General features: G+C 33.6%; 1 protein-coding gene across 2 annotated transcripts in view; it reads right to left on the bottom strand.

The window, feature by feature from the left end:
• The window catches only part of Cep112 (centrosomal protein 112), a 448365-nt gene that overhangs the window by 282514 nt on the left and 141418 nt on the right, over positions 1 to 24433 (bottom strand). For both annotated transcript variants that reach the window (XM_026406648.2, XM_077800819.1), the window contains one exon: positions 244 to 379. In XM_026406648.2, the coding sequence (XP_026262433.2) occupies positions 244 to 379 (136 nt within the window). The remainder of the gene's footprint in view (positions 1 to 243; positions 380 to 24433) is intronic.

Raw genomic sequence — 24433 nt, 5'->3', positions numbered from 1 at the left:
GCTCTACCACTAGCTCCATCCCCATCCTACAGAAGGGCCTTTTAAATGATTGTTCTGAAATTCTTTATGGATGAATCCAAGGCTAAAAGCCCTTCTCAGTTTGAATCTGTGGACCAATTGTATGGCTCATTTAGATAATTTTTATTTTATTTTTTAAAAGGCAAAATGTTTCTCTTATTGAAGATGAGAATGTACCTTCCTACTGACAGAGTGACTTTTAAGAACACTGTGGTTGTCTCTTACCTGCTCTTTCATTTCAGCATAGACCTTCTCTGAATTCAGCTCCACCTGCCGCTTAAACTCTTCTAGAGCAGCGTCTGCCTGTTGGGCCTGCAACCTTTGAGCCTCAGTCACACGAGTTAGTTGCTCCTCTTTTTCCCTAGAAAAGTTCAGAAAGTTCCGGAGTTAAACTATAAAAGCACTAGACTTCAAAGAAAACTACTCAACCTTCTCTAAAATTAAATTCAAATTTCAATGGTCTAATCCAAATTCTACTAAATTTCTCTTTAAAAAGTTGGCAACAAAATAATCTGTCTCAGGAAAAATAGGTATGAACATATAATATGTATTCTGATGAGGGCATAACTACTTCAAAAGACTTCCCTAAAAACAAAACTGTATAAAACCATGTCTCCACTGACTGCTGAACATATAAACAAAATGTGGTATATTCATACAGCAGAGTATTATTTGGACTTAAAAAAAGATACATTCTGATATAGTCTATAACATAGATAAAGCTTGAAAACATTAAAGTAAGTGAAAGAAGCTGTCATAAAATGTCATGTATTGTATGATTTTATTTATGTGAAATATAGGTAAATATATAGAAAAATATAGGTAAATATATAGAGAAGGAAAGTAAACTTGTCATTGCTAGGAACAGGAGGGATGGGAAAATGAGAGTGATTGGTAAAAGATTTGGGGTTTCCTTTTGAGTGAGCATGATCTGGAATCAACAGTAATAGTTGCATATTCTTATAAATAACTAAAATCCACTAAATTATACACTTTAAAATAGTGAGTTTTATGGTTTGTAAACAATATCAAAATTTTTTTTTAAATCCAGTGTACCAACAGAAAGATGCGTTTTTATCAGCAGTGGCTTTGTAGCTGGTCAACATAGTAGATGCAACATGATATCCTAAAGTTATTCTACTGCCTTCCATAGACTTGCCTAAAAGAATAAGTAACCATCTAATTTCTTCATATCTTAAACTCAAGTCGTATAGTCAAAAGGGTTCAACAAAATAAGAGAAACTCTTGCGTGTTAATAGAAGGAAAAGTAGACTTTAGTTTATAAATGCACACAAGTTTATAGTAGCTAATTTTTATTTGTGACTAGGTGCTGGGACCTGAGCAAAATACTTCTATATATTTTCTCACTGTAAACCACAAAAGATTGTTTTCATAGCCTTCTTTTACAAAACAGTAAACTGGAGCTTACAAACATGACGGCTCAAGCCAGGACTCCCAGGACAGCAATCTGCTTCCAGAGCTCCAGCTGTTGGCTGCTATGCTGTGCTGCTCTCCTGATTTTTCAGATGCCATGAGTAACATTAACTTGTTCATCTTCCCAGGAAAGTTATAAAATATTATCTTATGACCAACTGTAACACTGACGAATACTGGGGATCAGGTAATTTAATTAACCCAAATCACATTTTAGACAAACATCATAATTGGGGCAAAAGACTATTCTAAACCATAATACCGCCTTTTACGAGGTGGACAAAAAGTAGCTTGAGCTTCTTGGAGTTACTCATATAGGAATTTAATAACCCCTTGAATATATATAATTTCTAGGCTTCCTTATAAGACCATATATATAATGTAAAGTATCATACTACCAAATTTTCTCCCATTAAATTGAAAACCTTTTTCAAATTTTAAGGGGTCAAAAGACTATGTTGCCTAGTTTCCATTTCAGAAGATATCTCCTGTCTCATTATGATGAGGTATGTATATACAGATCAGTGTTATTTCCACACCCCTTCCGTCATCTGCCCTGTGCTGGGCATGGCTTATCTGTAAATAAGCAGAGGGACATATCTTTGTGTATGGGCTTAAAGAACATTCCCTGAATCTTTATTTTTTACTTAAAGTACTTCTGCCTTTGTCTATATAATCTCTTCATACCCTTCCCTACATCCATCAACCAGAAGATGACAATCAGACTGAACCTCCATGGTAAAGAACATTTCCACTGAAAGCCCTCCTCCCCTGTGTGTCTCTTTTACTGGCAGAGCCACCATTTTTATGACCTTCAGGGTTTAACACTGCCCCAGAGTGATGCTCTGCATGAGAACTAAGCCATTCCAGATCAGGATGCCTGGCAGATGAGCTCTCAGTTTTCGTATTTTACATCAATGGAATCCAGGCTTCTGAAACTTTTTTTTAAAAAGAGCTTCTCTACAAATTGTTCATTTTAATTAAATTGTCCGATTTAAAAGTCTTTCTCTCTACTTTTATTTTACATGCAGTTAAAGCAAAATGTTTTAAATGTTAGCTGATATTGCTAAATCCTAAGGCCTTAACATTAGTGATGCTTTTGTGTCACTTAACACCAGTATTGGCTCAAGGATAATAATGATTAATAACTAGAAATCATGCTGAAGATTGATTCCAAAGGCATCACTACATTAAATACTAAGCACTCTAATGGCTACAGAATTTGAATTTAGTCTGGTGCATTTTTGCCTTCTTTATTCTATTCTTTCCCTAAAGCAGGAACTCTTCAGTTACATGTAGGATTTCTCTGGTAAACAGAGAAATAATTTGAATATTTGAATAACCCAATATCAAAAAGCATGTAGACTTAATGTAAAGTCATATAAACTATGATGGACACCATGGTGTAGACTGGAGTGCCAAATATATTTTCTCTGGTATGATGGTCAACTTTAAGGAAGGAGCTACCTGGTATATTATATTAAAAGTGTTCTAGGGCTGGTGCTATAGCTCAGTTGGTAGAGGCTTTGCCTCACATTCACAAGGCCCTGGGTTCAATCCCCAGCGCGCGCACACACACACACACACACACACACACACACACACACAAAGCAAGCTTGGAAGGACAGGCTGTCAAGGTTGATGATGACTCCATTGCCAGCCACAACAAGGGCTGTTACTCTGCCACACCCCTACATTCATCAATGAGAAGATGACAATCACCACTGCACACCCATAGTAAAGCAACATTTCCACTGAAAGCCCTCTTCAGTGGCTAGTTATACTATGTCACTCTCTAATTTTTGAGACCCTCTGAAAAGTACCTGAGAAAACTATTTTATAATTTGAGTGGAAATTTATCAAAAGTTTACCTTTTATCTGTTTATCTGAAAAGAAAGTACATTGGACAATATTGGAAAGCTTAAAAGTTTGTATATCATAAAAGATAATCATATAATTTAACAGAGCTTATAAAAATAAATGACCTAGGGATGAAGTATCAACTTTGTCCTCTCCATTTTGAAGGTCTCTTGCTTATAAATCTTTCAATTTAATAAGATAAATCTTATTCTTTTCTTTATTTCATTCTTTCCTATCCAGTTTAATTCATTTAATTTATAACTAAGTTACAACTACATAAATCAAGTTTTAAGCTTGAGCCATCATCCATGTATCTTAGAGATAATTTTAAAATGTTAAAATAAAGGCTTGCATAAAAAAGCACATTATTTTTGACAAAATTTCTAGCCTGACCTATGAAGAGCAGATAGTTTTTTTTTGTTTGTTTGTTTGTTTTTAAAGAGAGAGAGAGAGAGAGAGAGAGAGAGAGAGAGAGAGAGAGAGAGAGAATTTTTTTAATATTTACTTTATTTTTAGTTCTCGGCGGATACAACATCTTTTTGTTTGTATGTGGTGCTGAGGATCGAACCCGGGCCGCACGCATGCCAGGCGAGCGCGCTACCGCTTGAGCCACATCCCCAACCCCCAGATATAGTTTTATATTAAATATCAAGCCTGGGGAAACAATACCAACTCCTAACTAGTCTCCAACCTCACCACAACCAGCTCTGCTAACTTAATAGAGAAGCTAAATATCAAAGGTCTTGCTTAATGCAAATCAATGTTCTTGCCCAGTAAAGCCATGACAAACACAGGGAACTTCGCTAATTCTTGGGAATATTCTTCCTTAACATAAATTATCTTAATTTAAATAAAGAGGTGATAATCACTTTAATGAGATCCACTTTAATTTTTACAAGGTGATGACACTGAAATGAAAACTTAGAGCCTCTGAAGGGACTAGGGTCTGCTCCTCACTGTCATAAGAATAGTGTTCCTTTTTACTATGATTCCAAACAGTGCATCCTATAAGGAGTCAGAAAAAAAAAAGAAAAAAGTGACTTTGAAGATTATGTTCTTCAGTAGAACTGGTTGTGGGGCTGAGTATAAATGCATCACTCAAATGCCTTAAAGCCTGGCCTCTGTGAAGATAAAAAGGTGGAAAAAAAATTTGCTTTTTAAGCTCTGATTTATTTATAAAATGCAGTAAATTTCCTCATCTGAGAATATAAAGAATAAAGAAAAAAAGAAAAAAGCAGCAGCATTCTTACACAACCACAAGCCAGCTCAGATTAAAGGATGTTCTAAAGTACATGATTATTCCAGAAAGGGCAATAAAATGTAGGGGACTAATGGACTACGATTTAGTATTTCTTGAGTTTTACAAGCTAACATTTCTATATGCAGGCCAACCCTAATTTGAAAATCTTCCTTTGGCACATTTCTGAACCAGCACTTTTGATAATGATGGCCATGATCCAACATACATTTATAAGGCTTCACATTACATTATACTTCATTTGCTGCCAGCTTGGCATCTCTACTAGAAACTCCAAGAAAAACAAAACAAACAACTTCAAACAAGTCTGAAAAACAGCTAGAAGAGTCTCCATTCCTCTCCAGCTGGGTTGCAGAACAAGACCTTTAGGAGGCAATATCACCTATGTTCTTGGCTGCCAACTGGTACTTCAATTGATTAGACTGACTCAGTAAAAAACATTTTAAAATACCTTTCTCTAAATATTTTAAAATACCTTTCACTAAGCATGATAAACAAACTGCTTTAGCCTCCTCTTTATAGGATTTCTAAAACTAGTAGTCTTCTAAATTCTTGTAAAAAATGGCAAATACTATAGACATCTAAACATTTGATAGTTTAGGAGTCAGAAGGGAATGCCCAGTAAAATGGGCATTGGTATTATTGACCTTAAAACTGAAAATATGACAGTGTTCCCAAATTCATCTATGGAGTCAACACAAACAGTGTGTGCAGAGCCACACTCTAAGATTTAAGAAGATTCAAGAGGCCAGGGACAGCTCTTCCTTTGAGCTCCTGCAAGAGCCAATACTATCACCACCTTGACTTTAGCCCCTAAGTCTCACTTTGAACTTCTTACCTCCAGAACTATAAGATAATAACCTTGAATTGTTTTAAGACATTAAGTTTCTAGTAATTTGTTACAACAGTGATAGGAAACCAATGCAACCTAAATACTTGTACTTATTAAACACTGCATTCAATGGTATGTATGTATGTATGTATATATGTATGTATGTATGTATGTATGTATCTATCTATCTATCTATCTATATATATATATATTTTATTTTTATTTTTTGGTACCAGAACTTGAACTCAGGGGCACTCACCTACTGAGCTACAATTCCAGCCCTATTTTGTATTTTAGAGACAGGACCTCACTGAATTGTTTAGTGCCTCGCTTTTGCTGAGGCTGGCTTTAAACTCACAATCCTCCTGAGCTGATGGGATTACAGGTATACACCACTGCACCTGGTGGTATCTATGATATTTGATAGACAATATATAAAACTTTATAATAGTGTTATGAGGAACAAAATAAGAGTGGGTATAGGGCAAATTTAAAAGTTAAATCAGGCAAAGAAAAAAATCCCCAGGATGAATTGTGTTAAATCTTTAAATATTTAAAATTTCTGTGACTGTTCACTCACTTGATGTTATGATTTGGATCTGGAATTTCCCATTGCCTCTAAAGGCTCAGGTGTTAAAGGCTTGGTTCAAAAAAGCAGAAATGTTCCAAGGTGGGGCTGTAGTGAAATGACTGAATCATGAGGGTGCTACTCATAGATGAACAGGCTGTTGGGAGCAGGGGCTTGGTTGGAGGATGTAGGTCACTGGGGGTGTGTCCTTAAAGGATATGTCTTTTCCCTGGCCACTCACTCTCTGGCTCTTCTTCCTGGCTGCCAAAAGGTGCACAGCTTTCCTCCAAGCCCTTTCACCATGATGTTTCTGCCTCACCAGAGGCCTAAAAGTAATGGAGCCAGAAAATCATGGACTGAAACCATGAGCCGAAATAAAACTTTCCTCCTTTAAGCTGTTATTCTCAAGTATTTTAGCACAGTAGCAGGAAGCTAACGAACACTTGACTTCTTCTAAGTAATATTATCAGGTTTAAAAGACAAACTAAAAATCAAATTCTTCCTTTGAAAGAATATTTACATTTAACATTGGCAAGTTGACTGAGATAAGGTCTAGGTAAAATTGCCCAAAGATTCTTTAATTCCAGATATTTCCTCTAACTGACATACACAAACGAACAAACTAATTTTGCTAGTAAAGAGTCAGTATAATTATGAACCAAACTTCTAAACATCAATGACCACTAGGACTTCCAGTGACCAAAGAAAACTTTGGCTTTATAAGTTAAATTCATAAGATTAGATGTCAACATAGATAAGAAAAGAACTATGTAGTAAATCATGATAATTAAGGGACTTTTAAAAATCTCAGGGGGTCAGACAGATTATGAGATTCTGTGGGAGAATGCCAGTTTACTGATAAGTGCCTTTTTGTGGGAAAGTTTGAAGACCTTAGAAAGAAAGAAAACATTTATGCATTGCTCATATTAAGGACATATTTTGCAATTCTTTCACATAGTGGGTGTTCATGGTGCTAGTCCAATTCAAAATATACAGAGACAGTGTGCTATCTTGAGTTATTAGAAAACCATAGACTGCCCAAGCTTAAAAAAAGTTGAGTAATTTATAGAGACTTAGTAATACACTGGAAGATAAAACAGGTGTTTCTAAGGATAAATAACATACATTTTCAATAGCCTTGACAAACTGAGAAGATTTTCTCCATTCTTCTACTTCCTAAAACAGCATAGCTCAGGGCTGGGGTTGTGACTCGGTGGTAGAGCGCTTGCCTCGCATGTGTGAGGCACTGGGTTCTATCTTTAGCACTACATAAAACAAATAAATAATGGTATTATGTTCATCTACAACTAATTTTTTTTAAAAAAAGAGCATAGCTCAGTTTAGCTTACACCAAGTCAGTCAACCTTTCAATGACTCATTGGTTATACACTGCTTATGATTAACTATTAGGGTTATTAGGTCCTTGTCAGAAGAGAGTTCCTTCCATAGGAGTTCTTTATGCTGTTACCCCTTTTTTGAGTATTTTCATTAGTAGCCACTAGTAGGTTAACCACTAACTTACAATAAGGAACAAAGCTACATAAGAAACCTCTTATAAAAGTCTATCAAGTAAAGGAGAAAAATGAAGATAAATACCAAGTATAATGACAGATACATGGTTATAGGGCTTTAAACAAAAAAGGAGGGTTCAGATACACGTCATGCCCCTTGGTCTACTGGACAAGACAGATGTATGTGAAGCGATATCTACTGGAGTAATCTTTAGCCTCCCCTAGTGGATCAGAAGAACCTTCTCTGAGCTCTTCACATACCCTAATAGCAGTAAAGGTACAGCAAAAACACCAGTACAATTCTTAGTGTCAGAAACAGATGAAGCATAACATTAGCACCAAGAAGGCAGCACTGACACAACACTGGTGAAGCCACCACCCTCAATAAAATCACGACAATTCAGGACTAATCACTTAGTAATTTTTCTCTTGCTACTAATGAAAATACTCAAAAAAGGGGGTAACAGCATAAAGAACTCCTATGGAAGGAACTCTCTTCTGACAAGGACCTAATGATTTACACTTATCCAGAGAGCCTGTCCCTAGGGTCAAACTCTAGTGTTAAAGAACCATGTGTAGTTGAAGCATGTGAGTTATGAACAGGAATAAGAAGGCTTCAGTATCCAAAAATCTTTTAAGGTGATATAAATTTCAGCTAGGAGGGGAAGCCAGCTGGATTTGTATTATGATTCAAAAGCACTTATTCTGGTGTGAACTTCCCAGGCTTCATGCTCAGTCACTTAGCCATGATGCAGGAATGGAGACAAGGGTCCCAGCAGCAAAATCTACCATCTCCTCAGACAAATACCACAGAAAATGTGAAAGAGGTAGGAGAAATGGTTCCTATCTTGGAGAAACTACAATCTGACAAAGGAAAAAGACAAAAGTGCAAGAAATAATCAAATAGTAATGCAATATTATATCTATTAAATTTTATTATAACAAATTTTAAGTGCTATAGAAGTACAAAGACTACAAAAAGTCATTTAGAGTCTGTATTAAGAACCAATCTCAGAAGTTCAGAGTTGTGTAAAAGTTGAAAATAAAATTACGAGTAAATTTAACAAAAGGTTTAAACAATTTAAAATTTTACATAATAATTCTGTGCTAAACTAACTTGTGCCTATTATATGGGTTCATAAATAAATCAAAGAAACTCTGGCTCAGCAGATCAAAAAACAATAAAAATTTTTATAACAAAACAACAAAATCATGAGAAAATGATTTTAAAAACAAAATAGCCATGGTGTATAAAGAAAAGCTGCTATTCTTTAAATTCTTTAAACTTCAAAATAAATTCTAAATACAGTGTTTCCTATATTTAAGAAACTACTAATTAAAACATCCATGCATAAATTATACATGATATATGCCAAGCTTATACGCATACCCAATAATACATTTTATTTTAGAGACAGTAGTATATAAGTAAATGATAAGGAAATACTTGTTCTTCCTGCAAAATGACAAAACCTAAACCTTTTGGAATAAGCTTAGGCCACTTCTTGTTACTAGAGAGGGGAAGAAAGACAGTGTGAAGTCACTCAAGCAGAATGGTAAGTAAACCAAATCCAGATCAAAGGAATAAAGAAAAAAGGCTGAAATGTGAAGCTGAAATATTTATTTCCTTCAAAAACATCATCCATGCCTTGTCCCTGGGCAGTTGAATATTTCAAAGTAGCTGGAAAATATTCTCACTTATGTTCATCACTATGCACAAACAGATCAGACTTAAAGTAGGTATATTTTCCCGTTATTTATCAAATATAAATGTAATCTTTATCATGTAAGAGAAGTTTTCTACTTAAAATAGATGGTTTCCACCTGATGTAAAATGTATTTTAAAGTCACAATAGATATTTTCCAGTTTAGTGAATGATATTGCTACAAACTATAACATTTACAGTGTAACCATAACTTTTAAACATTTGCAAATGAGATAATAAACATTTATTCAGTGTCTACTATGCACATTATAGTCCAGGAATAGTTCACATATTATTTTATTCAATTTTCAAAAAAGTTATTACATATCTTATATATGAAAACACTGAAATTTAGAAGAGTTAAGTGATTAGCCAAGTTCACGTAGTAAATGGCAGAAGATAATATAAAATCAGCCCATCTCACTTCAGAGTCCAGAGTCATTTCATCATTTCTTTAAATCTGTACATATATATATATATATAATATATATATATATTATATGTATTTTAAATTGATGTTATCTTAATTAATTGAATATACAGCTATATCCTTATAATAATTAATGTAACAATATCTGCACATTGAATCACTTTTAGAATGTCTGAAAGTTAAAATGTTTGTTACACTTTTACTTACCACCCATCACGTGCCAGTATCTGTGACCAGTACTAGAAATATAAACATATTTAAGACATTTTCTCTATTTCTTATATGGAAAAAGACTAGATTATGCTATTTTGGGTGTGATTAAAAACTACACAGTGAAACCAACACAATACTATACACAAATAAGGACCAGAGGAATTTATTGTGGCCTATAAAATATGTATGTAATACCTATTTAATACAATAGCAAAGTTTCATTAAAGACTTTTCATTTTAGTGACAGAATGTCACTGAAAATATCTCAGATATACATTGAATACCACATACATATGTTAAAATACTATGTATTTATAAAATGTGTTTGTAAAATACATATTATGCTTGATTTATGTAAAACTTCTTTTATTTTCCTTATAGTCATCATATGAAAATTTTTTCATATGACCATATGAAAATCATATGGTCAGTGAAAATTAACCAAAATAAAGCCCAGAAAACAAAATTATAAAGAAGAAACAGTATCCATGATAGTTTCCAGCAACTTAATATATCCCAGAAAAAAAAAAACAAATCGCCATCAGAAGAATTATCTTTATTTCAAGAGGAAGATAAATATGGCAGGGACAAGGGATTTATTAAGGTAGAATTAAAATTTTTTGAGGTCTAACAAAACATTTAACCACTTTTACTGATTTTAAAAAAGCATGAATTTTGTTCACTTACATGAAAATGTTTTACTTAAATGTATGTTAGGTTTAAGATCCAGATCTTCACATGTAAATACATGCAATCCATTTTTCACTAGGCATTTCTTCCTACCTAATACTAGGCTTTTCTAAAGATCCAGTCATTATTTTATATGTACTTGATGACAAATTCAGTCATCTGAAACTGCTACCATGTAGTATTCATTAATTCTTTTTCCATGAATGCTGTGGTTATGCATCCTATACCAGGTACCTTGCTAGATGTTGAGAAAATATCACTGAAATAGTCATACCCAGTTCCGTTACTAAGGGGGTTTTCAGTCTAGCAGAGAAAAAAACACTCTGAATTAATACAAATAAGAATAATGTATGTTCAATTAATTGAATAAGGAAGAAATGCAAGGTACTATGGGTTGTGTAATGGATCAAAACCTCAAGGAATCAGAATGAAAGAACATGGAATTAAAGTTAAGCAGGTTAAGCAGGACTGGTTAAAAGAAAATACTGGGCCATTTTAACAAAAAGAGTAACAAATTGAAAAGATGCAAAAAGGAAAGACTGGTTAATTCAAGGAAGAAAAGAGGGCCAATGTGGGTGAAATTTAAAGAACAGAGAAAGATGTTTTTAGGAAACTAAAAATTCCTTCCCATACTGAAATTTTACAGATGAAAATTACATGTGATGTGAAAAATACAATGGAGGAACTTTAAGGCAGATGACACACTTCTAAAAAAAGAGAGAGAGAGAGAGAGAGAGAGAGAGAGATTAATGAACTTGAAGGAACATCAATGAAAATTAACTAAAGTTCAGAAAATAAAATTATAAAGAAGAAATGGCATCCATGATAATTTCCAGCAAGTTAATATATCCTAGAATTCATGAAAAAAAGAGAGAAAGGTAAGGACATAAAAAATATTTGAAGAAATAATGGCCAAAGCCTTTTTGATTTGAATGAACTTTAAAAACCTACAGATTCATTAATTCCAAGAATTCCAAGCAGAAGACACAAAAGGAAAACTAAGTTACATAATACTCAAATTTCCCCAAACTAGCAATAAAGGAAAAAAGATATTAAAGATAAGTAGGAAAAAGCAGATTATAAAGGAACAAACACAAAGAAAATGGCAGACTTTTCAGGGCAAACAATGTAAGCAAGAAGACCCTGAAGCATCTTTAAAGTAGTAACAGCAAAAAAAAAAAAAAAAAAAAAAAAAAATGCTGATTTGGAATTTCATAATCAAAAAACAGTCTTTCTAAAACAAAGACAAAGTAAGGAATTTTCAGACACACAAATGATACAAGAATTCATTATCAAGAGACCTGCACTATAGAATACATATAAGGAAATCCTCCAGGCTGAAGGATAATGATATTAGATAGAAATATAGAAATACACAAAAGGATGAAGATGACAATAAAATAAGGCTAGTCTGAACACAGTCTTGATAAAACATGGTAGAATCACAAAATATGGATAAGAAAGATGTGATTTCTGGAAAGGGTGAGAGAAAAAACCTATACCTATACTACTTCTTTCTTTATACAAAAAATTTGAATTATTACTAAACGCTACCATTTGTTGTTAAATGCCTGCATGCATGCTGGGTACATATGCAGTTCTCCCACCTTCTGTATAATTGGCTCATAAATAAACAGTTCAACGCTTTCAACAAGAAGAAATCTCTGCTTCTCTTTTTGCACACACTAACAACAGTTGACTCGGAAGAAACAAGTGGTCCTGAGTGCTCAGCTCCTTACCCTGTCTTTAGGAATGGCCAATCATCACACTGTTCTCTTCCATGGCTTTACATATGCTCTTCTGAGCAGCTGTGGCTGTGACTTGTGATTTAACCTAACGTGGTAAAGATTCCCAACCCTCATGACCACACCCCTGAAGCATCTATGTGATTCTTCTATTTTTTCAAATTGGTTTTAAATTTAAGAAGGAAAGAAGGTGTTATCTGTTGACCTCCTAATCTCTTCCAAATAAAAAATAATACACTTTCAGGTTTTATACAAGTTTATACTAAGAATTTATTACTACAGGAGAAAAATAAGCAGCAAGATTATTAATTTTACTTTCATAAATAATCTTCCTTAAAATTCCTAAGGAACCTATAGAAGCATGTCATTCCCATACTAATTCAGACTTTATTAGTTAAAATTTGTGAAAATTTTGACAGGGAGGAATGTTAAAGTTTACCTTTATTTGTTCTAGGAAAAATTTCTTTTTATCTAGAAATGCATGTTGTAATAACAATATATGGGCCACAGTTAATCATTTTAAGTAATAAATCTTAAAAATACCTTCCAACCCACCTAGATTAAGTAAAATGGCTATAGAGTATAAGGATACGAGTTCTCAGTGAAGGCTGAGATGTATCTCCTGCACAGTGGCTGCATTATTTGTACAGCACCTCTGCTTCTCTATGTGCATCCTGCTTCATTTTCCTCCGGTCTTTAAATAATTACTCAAGTAATTACTCTGCATATGGCCCTTAGTGCCTGTAGCCTAGCCAATCTTCATTCTAGTTACTTTTCAGATTTGCAGTGTCTGCATCAATTGGGTTATCTATCAGTTTTCAGGTTCCAAATTCCTGAGATCACACAGATGCACAGTGCAGTAAAGCAAAGTGGTTAAAAATAAGGGTTTTAGAGTCAAAATGCATACAAAGTTTAAAATCCCAACACTTCCATCAACTGTACAATGTAGGCTCTTTGTACATCAGAGTAAAATGAATTGGCTGTCTTTGGACCAGATATCCTCTTAGATCCAGTGAGCATGGCAGAGAGAGGGCAAGTCCACCACAGAAACATGGTGGGCAGGTGGCAGAGCTGTGGGCCAGGCAGAGTTCCCCATTAGGGGTTAACACAAGAATAAGTAATGACATATCTAGTATCTGTTGCCATCTATAAATGACTTGGATCATTCAAAAGTACAAAAGGAAAACTACTCTGGAGACACAGAAAGTCAAAGTCAGCATTCCATCAGGAAAAGAACAATGAATTAGGAGTCAGCAGGCCCATGGGTGAGCCCAGCTCTGTCACAGATTAGCTATGCCATATTGATCAGATGTTTCATTTCCATGAACCTTGGTTTCTTTCCTCTGAAACACAGATAATAACAAACAACCTCATAGGAGTTCTTTGAAAATAAATTAAGAGAATGTATATTAAAACCCATTCTGTCAACTATAAAACACTAAACGAAGTATTATTATATATTATTACCTAGACCCCCCACATCTGCAATGGGATTAGGTTTATTTCACCACATTTCATTGCTAAAAGAAAATTTGATTGTAATAAAAACTCTAGAAGCTAAATAGGTAAACAGCTAAAAATAGGTTTTGCAAACTCAATTTCTAACGAAACCACCCAAACAATAAAATTATCATGCTACAAATTAAATTGATTGTGTGAAATAGTGTCACAAGTCTCTGTCAATAAGAAACCTCCTGACCATCATATTGTGCTGACACTCATTTAAAGCAGTGTGTTCTCAAAAGAAGAAATGCAGAGTTCTATGAAGATGTACCTCAAAAGATATACTTAATATAAAAGAAATTTCCTCTCAACTTGAAGCAAGGTCACCACATACTGCTCCCTTCTCTCCAATCTTTATATTGTTCTTCTTGCAGGGTTAAGTCAGCATGTTCACTGCAGCTAAGGAATGTTTACAATAAACTGGAAACTCTGCTCTGGATATAAAATGGTTTCAGATGCTCAAGCAGAATGGAAAAAAGAGAACAGATGGGACCTTCCCCAGCAACCACCACACTGATGTTTACGAAAACTATTTGTAAGAAGAGAACGATAGTCAGAGTTTTGAGGAACATTCTAAATTATAGGCATAGATTTTCTAAGACAATGCAAATACTTTTATCAGTAAAAATTGAAAAAGTATCACTCCTCAAAATGTAAATTCTTATTAATGATGTCTAGTAATTTAGGCCTAATTTCCAACTTAAAATATAATGGCTCCAGTTGCAAGAAAAACAAACTCTAATATTCCCAGTAGAGTATCTAGAAAATTATTAAAATGAAACATCTTTAATATATAATAGATATAAAAGTACATTACAGACACAACATGCAAAATGAATGAGTAGACATTATAGATGTGATAAAACTTTCACAATGAATTGGAACAATATCTACTAAACATGGTGAATCTCCTTAATAATAATTTCAAACACTACTACCATTCTAAAGGACATGTTAGTCATGATAGAGTGAACTAAGGAACAATTAACTTTCCAAGTAAAGAACTTGAAATGGTTCTAATTATAATCACATAGCACCCCTTTAAAAAGAAAAGGCAAAATCAAAGCATCAGACATCAAAAGGCCATTAGGTCTCTAGATATAGACCACTTCCAGACCTAGTTTACTCCACATAAAACCTCCTTTGGGGTGTTTTCATTTTTCACTAAGAATGGAGATATATGGTTCAAATTACTGAAAGTTTCTTCAAAGTTCCTTAACATTTGTGTATTCCACAGCTAAAATGAATAAATTTTATATCAAGTAATAAAAAAAAACTAGAGGATTAAGATTTTAACAGTCACCAATTTTAAAAGACCATCATTAAATTTCATGACACAAAACTTCATGGACTATGATTTAGGAAGGAATAAAAGAAATTCAATGAGGAAATAAAAGCATGTTTTTCAAGGATGGGAATGTTTAACATTTTTCATCGATTGCTTATAATAATCTAATGAAGTCTTTCTTCCAGAAAGTCACGTTTGCTTTCTGTGTTCCTAACCTCATGTGTGGACATTAACATGTCATCCAACTCATGTCCTTGAAATATTTTATTCCCTCTGATGGGGAAATTATGTTCTTCAAGAGCTCATGTTCTGTCCTTCATTCAATACTTAGCTTATTGTCAAGAAATATTCAGGAAAGAAGCCTTTTTCTTCAATGTCAGTTTGATCATACACCACCCTATTACCAACTCTTCAACCATTTACTTTTGGGGGAATTAGGGTCATCCTCAATCTGGACCACCAGTCCCCAGTAATTTTGGTTCCAAGCGGACTCTTCTCAGGTTTCTTCTAAATTGTTCCTTAGTTCAACTCTCCACTCTCCATCTATACATATTAGTTTATGCTCTTCCAACTTCCTGGATGACTTTTACTATATGTAAAAATACTATCCTGGGGTTATAGCTCAGTGGTAGAGAGATTGCCTGCACAGTGCTAATATGACCCCAGAACCCCTAATCAATCAATCAATCAATCAATCAATCAATCAATTGGACATATAAGCCATCATATTCAGAATGCAACTTGAGGACACCATCAGGAAGAGATCTACTATTAAAATTAATACCAGATCAAACATAATTTATGTAAATTTATTACCAATGAAATATTTTGAGTCTCTGTAAAGAAAACAGAGTATCTGATAGTTTACAGCCAACATATCTTTGAGATGTCACTATCAGTGAGAATGTTTTTGCAGTATTTCAGATCTGTAACTTAATTTTGCTCTTTCCCTCACAACTTAACACACAAGTTTAAGTTCAATGGGAAACTAGTTGAGGTTAAAAAAGTATTGTCTTTCATTATGGCAAATGAGAATTTCTATTTTGTCACAGATATTTTGTTTGTAACACTTGGCTTCTTATCACTATCATTTGCACTTTTCCCCCTGATTGTTCATAAATACAAGAAGAAACAATTGAAATGACTCTATAAATGAGCTCCATTGGAAATGATAATGATACTGACATACTGCAATATGACCCCAGGTATGACAGTCTAAAAATTCTACTGTTACTCTCCAGGCATAGGGGATAATTAGGGGGGGAGCTATTTTATTATGTTATTACTATTTTATATTTTCATTATACATGGGTGGATATAGAAGCTAAAGGTTTATCAGTGTACTTTTGGCATTGATTAGCAGAGAACTTTGTAAGCCTGGCATAGAGATACAGGCAAAATACTCTGAAGATACAAAGAGGTAACTTTCCCAACTTAACTGCTCACTCTAACTTGATAGAATTACCACATGAAAACATCACACTTTTATAATTCTATAGGGCTTCAGACAATACTTTAATCTATGATTTGAATTCTTGACTAGATTAATATGCTCCAAGAAAAGTAATCTTATCAAATGTCTGAAAACCCTTTATAAAGTTCTCAAAGACTGTTCTCCTTCTGTGGGTAACAGCACTAGCTACAACTAGACAAAAGGAAATAAGAATGGCAACTGCCAGAGTATCATTTTGAAAACCATGCTAGAAACCAAGTACAAAAAAGAGTTAGTTGTCCTAATAATTCCACTCCTATATAAGTAATACTCAAAGAATTGAAAACAGGTGAACAAAGTAATAATTTTCCACAGAACATTCACAATAGTCAAAAGGTAGAAACAACCCAAATATCTATCAAGCGTTGAATGGATCAAAAATTATCACTCAGTCATAAAAATGAAGTAATGATACATGCTACAATGTATATGAACTCCAGAAAAGTTACGTCAAGCAAAAGAAACAGACACAAAAGGTCACCTTCCATATACATGAAATATTCAGAAAAGATACAACCATAGAGATAGAAATCAGATAAGTGGTTAGGTGGGCTCTAGGAAGGGACTGGAAATGAAATGGGGACTAACCATTTAATGGGTATAGGATTTTATTCAAGGTGCTGAAAATGATATGGAACTAGATAGAGTACTACTAGTTCTCAATCTTCTGAATACACTAAACATCACTACATTGTTCAGTTTTAAATGGTTACACGAACCTCCTCCATTAAAAAAGAAAGAAAAATCTCTAGCTGACACTGTATGGCAGGAGTCCACATTCAAATATCTACAGGGGCCAGGCAACAAAAATGAGAAGAGTAAGCCAAACACTGAATGTCATGTATGCCATTGTGTTACTGAGTTATTTTTATTCCTTTCATGTCATTTTTTGCCATCTAGTCTTTTCTTCATCACTCTAACAGAAACCATCAAATTTATTCATTTATTCTTTTCTTAAAGTTGGTTTTAATGAATCTCTACATTCTTTCCAATTTCACTGATTTCTGTTCTTAGCATTATTTTGTATACTTTTTCATGTTTACTTTGTTGCTCTATCAAGCTCTTTGAGGTAAAGACTCAGCAAATTTCGGTCTAGATAGCAATTTTTACATATATTCTACAACATCTGATGAGTAATATTTTCTTCTCTCCAACTTTTAAATATTTGGCAGTTTTTAATTATAGTTTTCTTTTTAACCAAACTTCTTTAAAAGTATAATTTTTAAGATTTTAAATATGAGGGTTTAAAAAATTCTGATTGCTTATTATTGACTTCTAATTTAATTGCTCATTTGACAAGACAGTGTCCATCACAATGATTCTTAAAGGAGTTTGTGACTTTCTTTATGATCTCATTTAACCCCTATTCAATCAGTTTCAACTACTTGTTGCCTTGACAGAAATTGGCTCAATTTTCCCAGAACTTCTTTGAAGAGAAATCAGAAATCTAAAATTTATGTGTAATCTCCAGTTTTATAAGGTTGTCAACTAATTCAAAATTTTGAAAACATTAAGTAGGCCAAACTAAAGATGCATGTAGAATGACTCAAGCTACAGCCCAGGAATTTGTAATGTCTGCTGGAAAGCTTTGACCAGAATAGGAGAGGACATTGGACAAAGAGAAATGCAAAAAAAAAAAAAAAAAAAAAAAAAAGCAAAGATAAGGGTACCACAAAGGACAAAATAACAAGAGGAAAAAATGGTTGAGATGACAGAATCCTGAAGTTCCCATAAAATAAATTTAAAAGTAGGATTTAAAAAGTAAAAACTACATATACAAAATATATTGAGAAATCACATAGTAATAAGTGCCATAAACAAAATTAAGCAAATAGGCCAAAGCTAACACATACATTTGCAAACCACTGCTGAATGTTGGTGAGTAAGGCTGTCACCTCAGACTAGACTGTGTAAGGAGAAAATCTAGAGCTAAGAGGAGGAGCGTGAACATGCAAAGAACCCTGAGTACAGGAAGAAAATCAGGATGGTGATTTGATTCACAAAAATTGAGAAAGAGAATGTCATAAGGAAAGTCTGAAAAATACAGAAACTGGAAGTCACTGGAAACCCAAGGAGAAGTTCTGGAAACCCAAGGAAAGAATCCTGACTGAACTGGGCTGAAAAGTGGAAGATGAAGTGGAGGGGATGAGTAAACTAATTCCTTAAAGGAGTCTATGAAAGCAAAGAGAGAGAGAGGAACAAAGGGAGAGGACCTGGGGTAAGGTTGAGAAACAAGGGTCTTAAGATAGATATAGAAGGCTGGGGTTGTGGCTCAGTGGTAAGAGCTTGCCTAGCATGTGCAAGGCAGTGGGTTTGATCCCCAGTACCACATTGAATTTTTTTCAACTAAATAAACAAAATAAAGGTATTATGTCCATCTACAATTAAAAATATAAAAAAAAAATACATTGGCTCATATATAAATGTTTAAAAGACCAATACAGTTGAAAGAGACTTCAAAATGGAGAAAGATACAATCATTGTAACAGGAAGCAATTAAAGTAAACGAATTGGTGGAAGGATTCGTAGTACAAGAAATATAAAACTTACAAAATCCAAAAAGGAGAAGATATAACAGAAGGACATTAATAAAATAAGAAACAATATTCTGGCCTGGTTGGATATTCAAGAATAGAAATAGCACCAACATCATGTATAATCAGTGATAGATGACTGGAGAGGAGGAGAATGACCAATTGTTGGTTGAAAAATGATGACAAAGACTTACCATACACTCCATGAACAAACAGTGCCAACAATAATTTTTAAAAAGAAATAAAAGCTCAGAAGGAGTTGTCTGCGGTCTATTATATTAATAAAGCATATATTCAATGGTGTGAAAAATCAAAGAACAGTCATGGCAACAGAGAATATGATGATTTTCCTGGAGTAAAAGAAAAAACCATTTGGGAGCTGGTGAGTCAGCCTTTGATTCACTTATTAATTTTGCAGAGAGCTAACCGTGTTATACTGCTCAGGAGGTCATACAGCTCCACATGCTTCACTCTATCTTCTTGAAAAAGAAGCAAAAGACCACAAAGCAAGCTGAGATCAAGGACTTTTTTTTTTTTTAAGAAATCAAGTTTCAAAGTCATGGAAAGGTCAGTGTGTATTTAGATTTTAGTCCCTCAAACTAATCTATAATTGAATCTACAGCAAATCACAATAATTGTTTCCAAAAGTGATGATGCAGACTTATCATAAATTTGTTCATTATGCAATTATAAAAGGATGGGAAAAAATATATCACATTTCAAAAAGAATTCTATCCAAAAAAGTCAGGGTAAGAAAAGTTCTAGTCTTCAAATACAGAAATGACATCTGGCTAACATCTCACAAATAGTCTCCCCCATGTGTTCACTAAAATACCTAGAAGGAGAGGGGGAACAAAAGAAAATAAAACATCACAGTAACAATAAGAATGAAGATGAATAGACAAGCCGATGGACGAGCCTGGAGAGATTCTCTAGTAAATACAAAGTAAAGTAAATGGAATAGATTGATTAAAAGTATCTATAGGGATCTACCTGAAAGCAAATGTAAATTAGTTTCAGGAATTAAAATAAGAGATAGGAAAACACCTTCTATCTCAAGTGAAAGATTCTGTGTCCAAGACTACTGAAATATTTGTAGCTGGATTCTTCCATGATGATACCCTATTTCTGAGTAACATCTATTGGAGTTTTATATACATCCACTTAAAACCAGCAATTCCCAGAAAACACCTGGATTGAAGTAAAGGATGAATGATATTGGTGTACTAGATACAGGGAGCTGCAATCTCCACAGCTAAAGAAATAAAGATAGGTACAAAAATAGGAAGAAATCTCAACTCAAAATATAATGAGAACTATAAAATTTACATTCATCCAGAAAATCAAGGACATAAAATATAACATCAGTAAAACAATTTCAATAGGTGGTATTTTTCTGGAAATTTGGAATTTCACTGGCAACTGACCAATGTATTTTAATAATTGTGGATCTTTAAGAGAATATGACCCTTTTTCAAGTCAATCTGGGGCAGAGACAGGATATTCCATACCCAAAATACATAGGGCATTAATGTCCCTAGAAAAGAACACACACAGTAGGAGCTCTCCAAGAATTTGCTAAATAAATAAAACAAGACCAGATAAAATCTACCTCATTCTAGATTGATTGATAAGGGAGAAACATACCATATGGAGTTTGAGAGATACTCTAGAACCAGGGAAAGAGAACATTCTAGAGACACTGAAGAAAAACCTAGCATCCAATTAATCTAATACAAAGTCCAAAAAATAAAATAAAATAGCAAGAAAAGTGTGAGGCACCTGAACAAAAGAAATGAAATGGGGGTAAAGACTGGAGAATTAGACTAAAAAAAAGAATTAGTTTAAAAGAACAGGGGCCAGGGGTGGGGTGGGGCGGGGGTGAGGGTGAAGGTACTAAGATAAAAAAGGGATTATAAAAGCAAAAATACAGAGCTGAGGGCTGGGGATGTGGCTCAAGTGGTAGCGCGCTTGCCTGGCATGCATGCGGCCCGGGTTCCATCCTCAGCACCACATACCAACAAAGATGTTGTGTCCGCCGAGAACTAAAAAATAAATATTAAAAATTCTCTCTCTCTCTCTCTCTCACTCTCTCTTTAAAAAAAAAAATACAGAGCTGAATAAAAACCCATTATAATTAAATTAGCAATGTGCACAAATACAAATTAATGATGTCATAAACTAGTTTAAAAATATACTCAGGACAAACAATTAAACATGAGAAAGCAAACTAGAAATGAGAAGAAATGACAAAAGAGAGAGAAAAATATTACTAACAAAAAGGAGAAAATAAACATTTGAAATAAACAACTAAGATGTATAATTTTTACTGGAAAGTTAAAATTTTTTAGTTTCTTATTGAATCCTAGAATGAACCTGAGTATCATGATGATAATTTTCAATTGTAAGGACAAAGAGAAAGGGCTTTAACTTTTCAACAGAAAAAATTACCCTCTAGTAAAAATTAGGATGGCAACATGCACTACACAAAAGATACCATAGATATTAGACCTACATATGAAACCTAAACATAGGAGGCAATTTTTGTGATTCAAGGACAGATCACAAAATATTTCTCAGATATGATATCCAAAATCATGTTCTTTAAGAGAAACAAGTAAATAATTGGGTTATATCAAAATTAAGACCGTGCTTTTGAATGACACTATTAAAAGAATTAAAAGACAAGTCACAGATTCTGAAAATATTTTCCCATAACATATTTAATAAAGGACTTGCATTCATAATATATTTTAAAAGCTCTCAAAGCTCAACAATAAGAAATTAACTCAGTAAAATAAAGATACTGAATAAAGGACTCAGTAAAGCAACAGAGAGATCTGGGCCAAAGACAAAGACCTGCAATTCACTCAGCATGTGGTACTTACTGGCACTAGAGGCCTTAGAGAGATCACTAAAGGAGAGGATGCAAATGGAGAAGAAAGGTTGTTCAAGGATGGAACTGGGGAACTCTTAAAATACAGAATCCCAGTAGCAAAGGACTCAGCAAGAGAGACTGATATAGAACAGTTAATTCAGTAGAAAAATCATCAAATGCTTCTGGTGTTATAAAATCACAGGGAAGAAAGTGTTTCCGTAAGAATAAAATTAACTCAAAGTAAGCCAATCTGACATAAAATCATAGGAGTAAAAATTCTGAATAAACTTCGAACAATGTTAAAAATAATGCATTGTGATCAATTATGATTTATCCCAGAATGTAAGTTTTGTTAACCATTTAAAAACCTTTCAGTGCACTGCGATAGAACTGTATTTACAATTAATCTTCTGACTTATGAAAAGTACACAATTCCTTTTCTAAACAATAAAATTTCTAATTAAGGTGACCTTATAAAGATGTTTTTGTTCACTTGCTAGTCCCAGAAATTGTTTAGTTCTTGAGTTTGCAGGCTTTCCTTTCAGCTTCTTTCTTCATAGCGCCTTAATTCTTTTTTTTTTCCATTTTAAAGTAAATATCACTATTCATTCCTGAAGATATTCTTCACTAACCTTACAGACAAAATGAACAAGCCACAGTTCTCACTGGCAATATCTAAAACTAAATTTAGCATTATACTATTCAGCTATACTTTAAAATTCTTATACAAGATTGATTTAACCCAGCAAGCCCTTTCAACCCAAACTCAAAATTCAAGCTCCTAGGTATACTGGAAGGTTGTCTGCTGTTAATGCAACTTCATCTAAATTTTGCAGTTGGCAATGCTCCATTAAAAGGAAAAACCTTATCAAAATAAAGTCCCTTCCCTTCTTGAATAAGCACAAAATTGTTCAGTATTCTATTTAAGTCTTCTATTAAGATTAATGCCTTGTAAATAAATGTATAAAAACACTGTCATTATAACTTTGCAGCTTTAATATCTTTAAGGTGTACCTATTTGAAGATTAATTCCTGTTCCTACTAATATTATAAATGTTGGTTTATAACAACAAATGAGCAACCAAAGATAAATAAAGGAGATTTAAAAGTGCCTTGTAGGAGAGGTCCTCCAATCCTGTTTAAAAATATAACTCATTTAAAAATATAACTCTAGGGGTAAATAATCTGTTTTTCCACTGTAATAGAAGATTATAAATACTATACATATTAAGCAAGAAGATATGCTTTTAAAAAGCTATATGTCAGTTTGCTGGGAAAAACAACACCGCAAAACCTTTTCACAAATTTCCTCATTTTAAACAAAACTAAAGATAATGGCAGGCAAAGAAGGGGTGCTGCCAATCTCTACATGAATAAATAATTTATGGAATGGCTTTCAATAATCAGATGGTAAACATTTGCTGAACAGCACCAACATTCAGAGTTGGCTTCAAATAAAAATACCACTGAAGAACATTCTAAATTACTTCAGAAAGTGTTGAGAGTTTGTTTTACAATAATTCTATGTGCAAACTAAATTGTACTTTTATAAACAATTATATATATAAAAGTATAATTACATGTTTTAAAAAACTGAATATAAATATGTATGAATGTGTAGATATACATAAGCATACACACACTCATTTCATAAACAGACACACACACACTTACTCTGGTTATCTGAATGCCATTGAATAAGTCAAGTTCTGCTGGCTACAGGAATTCACATAGGATTATTCTCCCCACATATGTGCCTTACTTGACACCAACATAAAAACTTAATAGAGTTATACATTCTACAGTAATACAAATATGTATTTATCAAAGGAAACCATATAAAAATGTTCACAGCAGTATTATTAATAATATCCCCAAACTACAAACATTCCCAGATGAATAGTTACATTAAGTAAATAAACTACAATGATATGAAATAATACACATTAATCTCACAAACTTAAATGCTGAGGAGATGAAGCCAGGCACAAAAAAGTATATTCTGTGCAAGTCCTTATATGTAGCTCAAACATATAAAAACAGAAATCTAGTTAGTTTTTGTGGGGCAGGTACTGGTTAGGGGGCTGTGGGGAATCTTTCATAATGGTGGTAATACTCAGTTTCCCAATTTAGCAGCTGGTTACAAAATGTGTTCACTTTGTTGGGTTTTTGGTATCTATCTTGCATGTCAATGAGAAAATTATAAAAACTATGGGACTATAATGCACCAATAAGAAAAAGAAAGAAAATACCCTATAGGAGTACATGAATAACACCCTCAATAAGGTTATGTTCATAATATACAAAACCTAGGAAAGAGGTATTATAGGCTATGTCAGATACATGATGAACAGAAGACATGTGCAGGTCATGGTGAAAAGGGCTTACTGAAGGGTCATTAATAAGATTTAAGATGAACTGAGTGTCCTAAAAGCCATGATTTGAGAGAAACAAGAATCACAATCTGGAGCAA

This window comes from Urocitellus parryii, chromosome 7, assembly GCF_045843805.1.
Source record: "Urocitellus parryii isolate mUroPar1 chromosome 7, mUroPar1.hap1, whole genome shotgun sequence".
Lineage (NCBI taxonomy): Eukaryota > Metazoa > Chordata > Mammalia > Rodentia > Sciuridae > Urocitellus > Urocitellus parryii.
Note: the sequence above shows the minus strand (reverse complement) of the source record. Positions and strands in the feature narration are given on the sequence as shown.